Source organism: Fusarium coffeatum (assembly GCF_003316985.1).
Source record: "Fusarium coffeatum strain FIESC_28 chromosome Unknown BRIP53273_contig_482, whole genome shotgun sequence".
NCBI classification, from domain to species: Eukaryota; Fungi; Ascomycota; class Sordariomycetes; order Hypocreales; family Nectriaceae; genus Fusarium; species Fusarium coffeatum.
The window spans coordinates 1-13,657 of record NW_022158271.1 but is presented as its reverse complement, the minus strand read 5'-3'; the positions used below and the strand labels follow the sequence as shown (position 1 = coordinate 13,657).

The following is a 13,657-nucleotide window of genomic DNA, read 5'->3' as shown; positions in this document are numbered from 1 at the left end:
CGGTGCGACTTGTTTTTTTTTTTTTTACGCGTTAAACAAGGGGGCTTATTATTCCATATTATGGTGGCGGAATCATCCATCAGTTGTGGCACTCAAGGCCTGTACAGTACCGTCGCCAAGATGTGTTTCTCTTCAGTAGCTTCTCAATCAAGTAAAACCTCCACTGCTATATGCGTCCGTGTCGTATTCCAGAAGATATAGAGCAATCGATAACATAACTGAGACTATTAAAACTCTTAGCCTGCATGCTTTGAGAATTAATTTTGGATCATTCTGCAGCACGGCTCCAGCAGTCCCCGTTGTGTCTCTTGGCTGTCATTGTAGATGAGAATGCCTGATTCGTTGGAGAACGTCAATACCCTGAATCCCTGATGCGCGAAGAAACCTTATTGTTCCTTAGCGGGTTTTAAGGTTCGGCGGTTCTTCGATAGCTCCATATTAGTGGCCTTATCCAGGCCTGTTTACCCCTGGCAGTCGTCAGGGTATCATTCCAAAGCGTGGGACCAGGCAGTAAATAAGCGAGCATACACCGTGTCTTGGACAGCCCTATTGTGATCAGACTATTCTGTCTTCCCTATTGTCACAGCAAAGTCTTTCGTATGTCGGGCCCCGGAAAAATGATGTGCTGCGCCGCAGAACCTGTTCATGCATGCATGAACAATTAAACCTCTCATCCAATTCAATGCTACCTCAAGCAATGTATTTGATAATGAATAAATGGCCAAGGGCCCAGATATTTCCGTTCTCTTAACCGTGTCGTTTCCAGTGCAGTCACGCCCAGTCGATCTTTCACTCATTTCTTTACACTTTCTGAACCATGCTCGTCAAGCCCCAGTTGTGGCTAGCCTTTGCTGCAGCTGCAGTTGCAGCCCCGTCTCAAGATGCATATGACTATGTAAGTAATGGAAACGTGTCAGTCCAGTCATTATGAAACCCCCACCCGCCCTCTTCTGTTCTAAAAGTGCTCGGACTGACTTTTCTTTTTCCGGCAGATTGTTGTTGGAGGCGGAACTGCGGGAGTAGCCGTTGCTGCTCGTCTTAGCGAAGGCCTCCCGTCTTCGAAGATCCTGCTCATCGAGGCGGGACCCGCAGCACTTGACGAGCCGAAGATCAACGTCCCCGGTCTGAAGGGCACGACTCTCGGTACGAAATACGATTGGAACTTTACCACTGTTCCCCAAGCCGGTGCCAATGATAGAGTTTGGCCTGTCAACCGTGGCAAGGTCTTGGGTGGTAGCTCTGCCCTAAACCTTATGACCTACGACCGTGCAGCCGCTGCCGAATATGATAGCTGGGAAAGCTTGGGCAATCCCGGATGGAATTGGAAGACCATGATCAAGGCTATGACCAAGTCTGAGACATTCACTGGCAAGAACACCGATACATATGGCTCCAAGGGTGTCGGCGATAGTGGGCCTGTCAAGGCCGTCATCAACCGTGTTATTCCCAAGCACCAGGAGTCATGGATCCCGACCCTGAACAAGCTCGGTGTTCGTAAGAACCTGGAGTCGCTTGGGGGTGATCCTCTAGGAGTTATGTACCAGCCAAGCAGCATCGACCCTTCAAATTACAACCGATCCTACAGTGCCAATGCCTACGCTGAGATTTCTGGTTCCAACCTTGAGATTGCGGCCGACACCACTGTGGCCAAGATCAACCTCAACACCAAGGACAAGAAGAAGGCTGTCGCTACCGGTGTCACCCTTACCGACGGTACCATCATCAAGGCCAGCCGCGAGGTCATCATCTCTGCCGGCTCTATCCAAAGCCCCGGCCTGCTCGAAGTGTCGGGTATTGGAAGCAAGTCTGTCCTTGCTGACGCTGGTATCAAGCAGGTCATCGACCTTCCCGGCGTCGGTGAGAACCTTCAAGATCACCTCCGAATCATGTCCTCATACCAGCTCAAGCCCGAGTTCACCTCTATCGACATCTTCAAGAGCAACGCCACCTTTGCTGCTGAGCAGATGGCCCTTTGGAACGCCGGCAAGGAGTCTCTCTACGACTACACTGGCAGTGCTTACACCTTCTCTAACTGGAAGCAGGCTCTTGGTAGCGACACCAAGATGATGTCGCTTGCTAAGGAGGCTGTTGGTAAGGACGGTAGTAAGGTTGATAAGAAGAAGCTGGAGCTTCTCAAGGATCCCTCTGTCCCTCAAGTTGAGGTCATCTTCTCGGATGGTTACACTGGTGTCAAGGGTTACCCCGCTTCTACCTCTCCTCTATTCGGAAAGGGCTTCGTCTCGCTTATCGCCGTCGTCATGCACCCTCTCAGCCGTGGCAGCGTCCACATCAACCCTTCTGACCCTTCTGGCAAGCCAATCATCAATCCCAACTACCTCAGCAACGCCCACGACATTGAGGCCGTTACTCAAGCCGTCAAGTACAACCGCAAGATCGCCCTCACTGAGCCCATGCGTTCCATATGGGAGAACGAGTATGAGCCTGGTATGGACGATGTCAAGACTGATGCGCAACTCAAGGAGTATGCTCTTCGCACTACACTCAGCATCTTCCACCCTAGTGGCACATGTGCTATGCTTCCCAAGCAGGACGGCGGTGTCGTCGACGCCAAGCTGAAGGTGTATGGCACCGAGAACCTTCGCGTTGTTGATGCTAGTATTATGCCGCTTCTGATCTCAGCCCATATCCAGACAGCTGTTTACGGTATTGCTGAGAAGGCTGCCGAGTTTATCATCGACGCTGCCAAATAAATGAGCATTACTTGAAGATGATAGACCTATTAGTTGTTAGACTCAATGTTTAAATAGTAATGTATAAGATATATTAAGAAGACCCCTTTCTTGGCAACCAAGTCTACCTTCCAAGCTTTACAAGCCAGGCTTCAGGAACCTTCAACACCTCACCAAAGCCATTGACATCCGGGTTAAAATTGTATTTTCGTTTGTTTTTGTGCAGAGCGATCTACATCAAACAGATACGAATGGGGAATGGTGTCCATCATTTGAGACCAATCGTGAAATGCTTGGCGGCGCGTAAAATGCACAGCCGGTGCGGCTGAAGTGTCAGGCACCTGACAAGGCATTTTCTCTTCCGTGGAATGACTTATCCCATTCCTCGCGTGTGTCAATCGCTGGACCTGAAATAACCATGAATTTAGGCTTCAGAAGTGAGCAGCATCATGGAAGCGATCGGTGCCGGTGCCAGCACTCTAGCCTTCGTCTTACTGGCGCTCAAGTCAGCTAAGGTCATCAACGAGTCACTATCCTCAATCAAAGACGCCCCGAGAACAGTAATCGAGCTGTTGGAGGATATGAAATTCCTACAGTCGATCCTTGAACGCTTGTCGCAGTGCACGCTTCAACATGCCTCAATCAGCACAGTCGATTCTCTGACCCAGACACTGCAAGGCTGCACAACGGAATTGTCCAGCATCGAAGGTCGCCTTGCAAAGTTCTTGCAGGATACTGTGAGTAGCCGGTCAAGGCGTGTGTATAAAGGAGTCCTGGCATATATCAAGAAAGAGGACCTGGAGAACGCGCGACGTAGAGTCAGAGACAAATCGACACAGATCAATCTCTACCTCGGTTTGCTCCAGGCACAATCGATGTCTGAGTTGTCTTCTCAAGTTCATACTCAAGCGATAGCAACCACAAGCATTCTGGAGGAGATACTAAATGAAGTATCGAGGATTCATGCACGAATAAGTCACGGACCCGTCCCAGGCATTGAAGAACACAGCGACGTCGCAGACGACGCGATTGTCAATAATCTCGAAGCATTGATGATATGCTCTGAGCTGGACTCTAGCATATCCCGTCTCTCTGCGCTTGTCGGCCATGACGGACTCAGCTTGGATGCAGAAGATGCAGAGCAGATAATCGACGACTTACGGAGATTCGTTGTGGTCGCTAGGGAAAAGTCCGTCGCGAATGCAAAGCTAAAGACTTCTGATGCTTATAGTATAGGCGCAGAGAGTAGTACCAAACTAGTTAGTGGGGATTTTAAGCTCATTGAAGGTCTGATTATCTCGGCACCTATCATCGCCATCAACAAATCAGGTACCTGTCAATCCAGAATGTGAGATAGAGGATTTTCTGACGGTAGATAAAGTGGCTAGTTCGCGAAAGCTTCTCTCACACCTGCCACAAGGCGCCATCATCAAACAGAAGCGTATAAGAGAACAAATCGATGTCGACCAGGGCTATTTGACCATCTCTACGAATAAGCGTAGGAGGGTTTGTTCAGGTGCTCCCAAAGACTCTTCTGGGAATACAAGTACCTATCGAGATGTGGTTGCGAATATTGTCTTCCGCCCATCAAACTCCCCTTGGATGTTCTCAGTTTCACTGTCACAAGGTCAGCTGTTTGATCGAAGTATTCAAAGTATCCCACGGATATCGGTCTGCCGCATTATTCCCAACGACTCACCTGTCTTTGACCTTGTAAAACGTGGCTTGTTGGACGATTTTAGGAGCTTATTACAGGAAGGCAAGGCTAGTCTTCGTGATCACGATGAGCAAGGCATGCCGTTGCTGCATGTACGTTTACGCTACATCTCCAATTACTAGCATAAAACTAACTGTCTGTCAGTATGCAGCAACGGCCAGTGTTGAAATGTGCAAGTTTCTGATCGAATCTGGGGCGGACGTAGACGAGATGGGAGAGAATACTGGTACTGCACTTTCACGTATAGCCGGGCTCGACCGCCATGATACAACATTATTGCTCCTTGAAAACATGGCAGACCCAACGCTTTCATATCCTGGATGGGACAACCCATTGTATACGGCATGCAGTCTTGATCTTGTAAGAACTCCAACAGAAGGGTATCTTGATGGGTTCGCTGACCAGTCATAGCCATCCGCAGAGCTCTTCCTTAGGCACGGTAGGCATTTCACTTTGCATGATCTGGAAAGCTATGACTTGAATGGAAGGACGAGGCTCCATCAGATTTGCATGGCAGAGACAAAATCCACGAGCAAGAAAAAGGCTCTTGAGATACTCACAAGTGCCGGAGCGAATCTAAGCGCTCGAGTCATCAAGTCATGGTCACCGGATGATCATCAGACGCTAGGATTTACGTGTCTCCACAGCCTTGTGTACAAGGCTCATCGAAACAAGGACCGAGATGAGTTAGAAGCACTCGTGTTCCTGATACGACAGGGGGCAGATGTACTCTCTGTCGATCACCATCAGCACAGTGTATCAATGCGTGCATATTTGCCGAATGACAACGATAACCAATATTCATCGAAGGGTTCTTATAGAGGAGATCTTTGGGATGCAGCGCTGAGTCTATGCGGTTATGATATCAGTGAGCATAGAGCTATGCATCCACGGGTACCAAGGTATAACAAAAGTTATCGCAGAAAGGACTTTGAGAGACTCTGGCAGGGCCGTGAACCTTCATGTCCGTATTGGGATGATGAGCGATATCCCAAGGTTGGCGGCGATGAGAGTTTTTGGAAACAGCCCATCCGACGCTGTGATCACGTTGCCTGTTCAGATTGCGAGGATCCCCAAGCAGAAGCAGTCGATCTCGAAAAGGAAGATGGTCTCGATGCTGATGTACCAGGCTATGCCCTTGATATATACCGTCATTGGGCGCTCGAGGCTTCGGAACCAGAGGTTGACGTTTTTGACCTTTTAAGACAGCGAGAATCACCTGTTTCCATTGGCTACGAATTATGCGATCTCATGTCCCTACCCGATAGAGACGATTACGAATTTGACCAGGCTTTTTCCATCTGGGAGCGTGAGCAGGAGGAGCTGGAACAACAGGAACACAAGCCAGAAGTCAGTGAGGATGGGGAGGAGGCTTTTGAAAGATTGGTAGTTGAGCCAATGATGAATGATTTAGAAGAGCAAATGGAGACGAATATGCTGGAGGGATCAGGAGAGGATGAAGAGCAATATATGTTTCTTGATCAATGGCTTGAGTACTACAACAGGGCGGCAGAAGAAGAAAGGGAAGGTTACTATTTTTGAGCTTTTCTGAGGCGTAAGTCCCCAATATACAGACCAAATCAACATAAGAAAGGGAAGGTTACATGAAATAAATGTCACTTGCAACGAAACTCCTCACCATAACTTGATAAACCACAATCAATAAGCTTAAGCTTTGGCTGTTGATGCGAAAGTCTTCTCAAAATATTGAGCATGAAAATGTTGCTTTGTGTCTGACTTGGCGCGCGCACCTTCTGGCCAATCAGCCATCATGACGCTGCTTACTAGCCCACCACTTCGAGCATGACAAGCCAGAATATGCCGAGCCGCGCGTGAAAACACCATCGCGCAAATGTTACTCAGCCAAAGTTTGAACTTTTGGTGTATTTCGGCTTTCAAGGGACAGAGGCGCGCGGTTGCAAGGATGCGATTTATAATATGATGAGAAATACAGATGTCCTCTGGACATGGAAGAGGAGCTCGTTGCAAGGGTTGTTCATGTATAAGAGCAAACAATTCCGATATCATAAAGAATTACAATTCCAAATCATCACCAACATCAATTTCTTAACCCTCCTCTGAGAACATTCAGCAACATGGCTGCAACAAAGAACATCGCGCTCATTACAGCGAGCACAAGAACCCCCAGAGTAGGCCCGAAAATTGCCAGCCTTGTCAATGAGATCATTGCTGGCGATGCAGAGGCATCGCAAAACACCAAAATCACGCCTGTCGACGTCGCAGACTTCAACCTTCCTGTCTTCGACGAGGTAATCATGCCAGCTCTGGTCCCCAGCAAAGGAAAATTCACCAAACCTCACGCCATCGCCTGGAGCGCTGAAATTGCCAAATACGACGGATACATCTGGGTCATCCCCGAGTACAACCACGGCATGGCCTCTGCTACCAAGAACGCTGTTGACTACCTGTACAACGAATGTATTGGCAAGGGCGTCGTGGTTATCAGCTATGGTATCGTCGGAGGAAAATCCGCCAACGAGCAGCTCAATCACGTACTCAAGGGCATGAAGCTTCAAGTGGCTGAGACGAGCCCTACCCTTACTTTTCATGGCAACGCTGGCCCGGATTTGTGGCTGGCGGGCGCAGGGGATCTTGGCGAGGATACGAAGAAGGACATCATTTCTGAGACGCCCACGATTCTCAAGGCTTTTGGTGAATTGAAGGAATTGATGGAGAAGCCTGTACCCAACGGTGATAGCTAGGGGTGTGTACCATGATGGCAAGATCTGGAAGTTATTTGACACATATATTCAATTTCATGGACAGTATCAGCACAGTTGAAAAGAATTTTAATCGACTCGTCCAGCCTCTATGAATCTCGCCGAAACTAATAGTCCCCGGAATAATGATGTCCCCGAGCAAAAATTGCCCACGGACAAGTTCAGACCGAGACATCGCCCAACGGTTATTCTTCCAACAATGAACAGGTTTCATGCCAGATTGGATTCATTACCGTCACAGCTCAACAGTGTCATCCGCAATGGAGTCTCTTCCCTCCGAAGTCCTACACAACATCTTCTCTTCTTTCTGTTCTTACTGTCAAGGCGTTACCCCCATCTTTCGGGCAGATGACATCAAGATCGTTGACTTCTACAAGGCCGTAACCAACTCAGAAGTAGACAGACCTATTCATTACCACCGCCAAACTCTGTGTAGTCTGAGTCGCGTCTCGCGTCAAATCCGACAAATTGCACAACCTATTCTTCATTACCAGTTCGACATCATTCTGAGAAGCCCAATCGCTGAACCCCAGAACTGGCGTCTTGAGCCTTTTCTTCGAACTATCACAGCTCGGCTGGACCTGGCTCGGCTGGTTGCATACCTGAATATCGGTTCCGATATGGTGGCCCAGCTCGACATAAAGGCAGCACGGAGAGTCTACCTCCAGGCACTCAAAACTTTAGGCGTTGGTGTTGATAAAATATTAGCCAAGAGGGCCGAGAACACCAACCCAGATCTCGAAATTCCAAGACCCATGCCCTTTGAGTTTGCGGAGTATGATCTTAATGGTAGTGTGTTCAAAGATCGATACATGTTTCTGAAGCAGTTTCTGCTAGAAAACTGTGAATCGTCTGTATGTGCGCCGCCGCTTAAAGAGGTCGCCACCACTGAGCTTATGATGGTTCTTCTTGCCCTGCCTCCAAACTTAGAGACTCTCGTGATCAACGACAATTTCTTCGAAGGGTCCATGATGTCGACTGCGCTCGAGGCATTTGGTGTGACGAGTCTTAACCTCAAATCAGTCGTTTCTATCCAATTTCCATGTGGAATTGTGAAGATATCGCCACACCTACAAAGCCTGATTATCGGCGATGTCAAAAAGCCCGTCAGGATCCCACATGCTGGGACACTATTCTATTGGGGACACGTGGCTGATGGCTCTAATCGGATAGCGGCAAAAGACTATCATGTAATTCCTAAATGTTTGAGGTTCATGGCACTCATCCATTGTCATCGTTTGGCTACGTTCTTGGTAGGAACCGTAAGGACTGTACAAAGCCTCGTCGCCTCGTGAGGCTTTTGACAAAACATCGCCCGACCCTTCAATCATTGCATCTCCATTACTGGGAATTGCACCACCAACGGATGGGTCCAATCGCCAGCCTAAAAGGGTTTGTTGCGCTTAAGGATCTGTCTATATCCACCAACCTGATATACTCTCCTGTGGACTTGGGGACGCTTGATGCAAGTTATCTTGTACATTTTCTCCCCCACTCTATTCAGTCGCTCACGCTGATTGACTCCAACCGAGAAGCTCATGACTTCCCCTATACCATCCTCAAGGACGGACTTCAAAAGCTGGCAGCGGCGCGGTCAACGTTTTCCTGCTTAAAGAAAATCCGATGCGATCTCGAATACTCCAAGTACGACTCGGATACAAAGCAAACCTTCGCTCTATTGGGGGTGGACTTTGTGTACGAGACGTTCGAATGGAAGACTGGAATGGGGATTCTAGGAACGGTCGAGTGGCCTTTCGGCAGGGCAGACACTCCAGAGTCGTTTTTAGATCCTCGCGAGAGGGAGTCTAAGGAATTGTTTTTAAGCGGAGAAATGGAGTTTTCAGATGAAGAAGATGCAGCAGGTTATGCAATGATGTAGGCTTCTATATCTTAGCTATATAATCACCGCTGTATTGAAGTGAATTCAGTGTTACACTTTCTGTGCCCCTCTACCTTCTCCAGTTACTAATCACACACCTTCAATGGTTATGGAGTGAGGTCAGGAATGCGGGTATACGAGGCGAGCTTTTAAAAACGCGGTATCATATTCAAAATAAAGTCTGGGGTCATTGACAGGCCGCCCAGAGGATTGCATCATGGCGAGCAGCCGAGAGCTAGGTTTACGGTAATAAATTTGAACAATCCAAGGTCATCAACTTAACCTTGCATTGAGTGACTTGATTGCTTTCTCTCTTATTCGAATAGTCTAGATGCCTGCCACAAGACAGCCAAGACACTCTCTACCCACCCTGACTGCATGTGCAACCATGCAAATACCGGCCCAGTCTCCAGCCTTATAAGCTGTAAGCACCGGAAGCATAGTCTTGGCGAATCTCTCATGGGGTGATGTGCTTATGACTTCAGCTAACCAAGCAAACTTCGGGAAAGGCGGCAATGTTTAGCGTGGCGGGTTGGTATGTGGCTTCGAAGTCTAGCCTCATGGGGTGATCAACAACCCCGATCAAGCTATGTTGCTAGATGTTAGGAATGTAAGCACGAAGCGTCTCCGTCACCTAGCTATGTGTGACAAGTAGATTATTCTGTCTTGCCTCCTGTGCGCGTCGACCCCTTCGCAATTTGTTCTTTCCACTCCATGACCAACATGTAAAGTGCAAGACCCTGATCGATCATCACTCGTGCTCACCTTCCACCCGTTCTGTTCCCGACCAACACACTCCAGTCACGGATACGATGATGGATCCGCATGGAAGGGCAGTTATCGTAGGTCGACATGTCCTGTCGCCGCGTGCACAATACTGACACTATTCATTACAGACTGTGCAATGGAGTCTTCTTTTCATTGCGTTCGTGGTCATCCTGGCTCGACTTTACCTGCGACTCATTCTACAACGACGACGACTCCTCGCAAGTGACTTATTCATGTGCGCAGGATGGTGTACTGCCGCCACGACGGCAGCCTTAGACATTGTCTTCTGGAGAATGGGCACAATGCGGAAAGGAGTCACATTGGGCTTGGTCGGATGGAATGGAACAGCAGAGGAAGCCTCGTATTTTTACAAGGTCCGAAGGCGCCGATTTTCTTTCGTATGATGTGCTAACAGTTGCTAAAGTTATATCATTTTGCTGATTATCCATTTCATACGACCTTTTACTTATCAAAAGCAGCACTATTATCTGTTTACTTGCAAGTCTTTCCTAGCTTTATGGTAAAGCGACGAAGATTCCTATGGGCGGTGATTGTATACGTGGCCGCGTCTTACACTACTACGATATTGCTCCTTACCTGCATCTGTTTGCCGACTTGGAGACATTGGTCAGTCCATTATTCAACATAATGTGCACATGGGCTCCGCTAACCTTGTTCTTAAGGTCCTTGACGGAGGAAGGTTGTTCGATTGCGAGCATCAAGCTAACGTTCCAAATCGCGTGGGCATTGAACATCGTTGGCGACATCTTGAGTGGGTGTATATCATATCCCTTCACTGCGGCTTGAATACTGATTACGTGCTTATTAGTCTTTATACTACCATGGCTAGTCGTTCCCGAACTTACACTGAGACCAAGACTGAGGTATAGTCTATATGCTACCTTTGGCCTCGGTGTCGTCAATATCTCGTTCTCGGTGGTACGCTTCTCTCTGGTGGAAACCTATGGCGCGGATCTAGTGATCACGGTCGCTCTAGTGGGTAAGTTATTCGTGAATAAATTATTTCTCATAAAATATCATTGACTAAGCTTTTTCCAACAGAACTCTGGAGTTTCATGGACTGCTGCATTGGTTTAATTATTGCTTGTCTACCATCACTGCGGCCTTACTTCAACTGGAAAGAGAAGATTCAGTACTATGGAAACGGAAGTGAGCAAAAGACCGCATCTAGTTACAACTCTCGTCAACCGATGATTTCGTCGGATCCGGATATGGTGGAACGGCCTAACAACACATATTTAAGCCCCATACCGTAACGTACGTGGTCGGCTAAAGAATGATTGGAGGACATGACATAAGAAGCAGGATATAAACGCCCAGAGCCTATTTCGTTTATTGTCATATGCGTAATACACGAGGTAAGAAAAGGACTATCTTCTGTTTTTGAGATTAATATGATAAGCCTGTCCGTCCCATAAGTGAAGTTGCCCAACCATTTCTTTCCTTCTGCTGCGAAAGTCAGGCGTCACGTACAGACAGAAACTCAACAGTCTCGATGTCTGTCCAGCATAGTTCCAGGAACGTTGAACGGTTAATTGAACGACATGCAAACATCACTGCGTAGAGAAGGGAATATCGGTTCATGCGTAAAAGCCAGCATAGCTGACAGTGATAGTATGTTCATTTTGTAAAGGTATGTACAGTGAAATAGAGACAGGTCCTGCGTGAAGTCCAGCTACAAGTCCAGCCCAATAACCATAAACTCTGGTCAAAGTATTTTCCAAAAGTCGGATGTTTCCAGTTCTATGCCTGTTTCCATCACATTTCCAAGCTCAAGAGCTTACTGGGAGACAGTCATGGTGGCAGAGCCAGAGCTCTGGTAACCCTCAACAGCAAGGATCTGGTAGTCGTGGCTACCGAGACGGAGGCCAGCCTTGGCCCAGGCGTTGAAGTGAGCACCGGTGTTGACGGATCCGCTGGATCGCTTGTTGCGGCGGACGGACCAGTACTGCTGGAAGGTCTTGCAGTTACCCTCGATGGAAGGAGCACAGTTGCGAGTGCTGACAGCAATGTCGTAAATGGATCCGTCGATGTTGATCTCACCCTTCTTCTGAGCACCGGAAGAGGGGTTGTAGGTGCCGAAGTTCTCGACGATGTAGTACTCGACGAGAGGGTTGCGGGTCCAGCCGTAGACAGCGAGGTAGCTGTTACCGTTGGGGCGGTAGTCACCAGAGTACTTGATGGTGCTGAAGTATTGTTAGTATTGGTCCTGGTTAGGCAAATAGATGGTGACTTACCGAGCGGCACCGGGGTTCCAGCCCTTTCCACCGACGTGGTTACCACGGTTGCCGTTCCAGTTCATGGAGAACTGGCCACCGCGGCCGTTGTTGTAGGTAACAGCGTTGGGAGTGTCGGTCCAGAAAGAGAAGTAGAAGCCATCGTTGACACCGGTGGTAGGCTCAGTTCGCTTCTGGAGACCGGTAGGAGGCTGAGCCTCAACCTTGGTAGGGTTGGGGGCGGCAATGGCGCCAGTGACGGCCGAGACGGCGGCGAGAAGGTAGGTGAAGGAGACCATTTTGACTGTGATGTACTCTGAAGACTTGAGACTTGAGGTTGATGGAGAGAATAGAAGCTAGGAGGAAGAGGATCGTCGGGTCACTTTATATCTTATGGAGCGTCACTTCAGCCCTGCTTAAGCTCACGATAGTCTGGTGGAGACAGTGCCACGACTATCATGGATGAGAACAAACTTGCTCATGATCGGTGCCACGATCAGACTCCCTGCTCTAGAATTCTCTGCGCTGGACAATTTTGCCGGCGAGATTGCATGAGGATCGTCGATATGCGTGGTGGAATAAAGCGTTGATTGTCATAGTGGGTCGATAGCATCCTGGGATTATTGGAACCGATGTGGTACAGTAGTACTCATCTCCGGTTGATGAAACGTGCTAACCAAAACGCCTCGCTTTATCCGGTCTAGGTGCAATTTCGGAGGATCATGGCTCCGGGTCATCCCATTTAGGCCAAGAATGAGTCTTGAAAGGGAAGAGGGCATTGGTAGCATGGCGACTTTTGACAGTGAAGCCCACCTTGTTCCAGGGAGGAGGTAGCATTGACTGCCGGCGCACCCCACAGTGAATACCGTCCCAGGTTAGGACTCTAATTACGCAGGGGAAACTGGGGATTTGTTTATTCAGGCTAATTCGGTAATAAACTCACCAAAGGTTGTGTTTCAGAACCATCTGTTAAGGGTCATGCGTCCTGCATATGCACATCGTTCGTATTCAGATTCTAATCAGTCCAGACTTTGGCCTTGCCTTATGAGTTACGAGCCGTTTCCCAGAAAGGTTCTTTAGGCATGTATTGATGACAGTTTCAATCATTGGTGCATTTATTCCCTTAGCGTATCCGTACGAGAGCATTGATCACTCTAATCAGGCTATGCTTACGCTACTGTACCCCGAACAATCTGTCAGTGCGGGACGATGCTACGGTACTTTGCTAAAGGCGGTCACTTGCTTTGACCGCTGTTCAGACGAGTTGATTCGCTGGCCGATCCGGCTAAATCGTTCGTTTTCCCGCCAAGGATAATGCAACTCCCGGTCTTGAACTTCATGCATCGCGGGGAAGACAACAACCTCTTACATAACATCATGATAGCTCAAAAAAGCAATAGACGACGCTTGGAGTTGTCTTAGGTCGGCATTTATGCTTGGCTTGGTCATTGATTTCAGGCACAATTACTAACAACGCAAAACTCCCGAGACATTTGCCACAGTCTGGATCGCCATTCGGCATCAACAGCACCGTCTTGCCAAGAATGGCGAGACCTTGATATTGGTGCCTAGCATTTCCATTTGCCACATACGACCAAAGCTCGTAGAAAATACGGGATCCCGTC

At 48.4% G+C, this 13,657-nt stretch overlaps 5 protein-coding genes across 5 annotated transcripts; 4 read left to right on the top strand and 1 right to left on the bottom strand.

The window, feature by feature from the left end:
• Positions 1-817: 817 nt before the first annotated feature.
• FIESC28_11741 (uncharacterized protein) lies at positions 818-2,711 on the top strand (the record flags this gene model as incomplete). The annotated part of the gene is made up of 2 exons (XM_031165855.1): positions 818-895; positions 993-2,711. The coding sequence occupies 2 exons, from the start codon at positions 818-820 to the stop codon at positions 2,709-2,711; spliced, it is 1,797 nt and encodes a 598-aa protein (XP_031010090.1).
• Positions 2,712-3,139: 428 nt separating this feature from the next.
• Positions 3,140-5,949, top strand: FIESC28_11740 (uncharacterized protein; the record flags this gene model as incomplete). The annotated part of the gene is made up of 4 exons (XM_031165854.1): positions 3,140-4,019; positions 4,072-4,499; positions 4,552-4,767; positions 4,819-5,949. 4 exons carry the CDS (start codon positions 3,140-3,142, stop codon positions 5,947-5,949), a joined length of 2,655 nt encoding a protein of 884 aa, XP_031010089.1.
• Positions 5,950-6,503: 554 nt separating this feature from the next.
• Positions 6,504-7,130, top strand: FIESC28_11739 (uncharacterized protein; the record flags this gene model as incomplete). The annotated part of the gene is made up of 1 exon (XM_031165853.1): positions 6,504-7,130. One exon carries the CDS (start codon positions 6,504-6,506, stop codon positions 7,128-7,130), a length of 627 nt encoding a protein of 208 aa, XP_031010088.1.
• A 278-nt stretch (positions 7,131-7,408) lies between these two features.
• FIESC28_11738 (uncharacterized protein) lies at positions 7,409-9,027 on the top strand (the record flags this gene model as incomplete). The annotated part of the gene is made up of 2 exons (XM_031165852.1): positions 7,409-8,338; positions 8,653-9,027. The coding sequence occupies 2 exons, from the start codon at positions 7,409-7,411 to the stop codon at positions 9,025-9,027; spliced, it is 1,305 nt and encodes a 434-aa protein (XP_031010087.1).
• Positions 9,028-11,596: 2,569 nt separating this feature from the next.
• On the bottom strand, positions 11,597-12,331 carry FIESC28_11737 (uncharacterized protein; the record flags this gene model as incomplete). The annotated part of the gene is made up of 2 exons (XM_031165851.1): positions 11,597-12,002; positions 12,054-12,331. 2 exons carry the CDS (start codon positions 12,329-12,331, stop codon positions 11,597-11,599), a joined length of 684 nt encoding a protein of 227 aa, XP_031010086.1.
• Between the last annotated feature and the right edge of the window lie 1,326 nt (positions 12,332-13,657).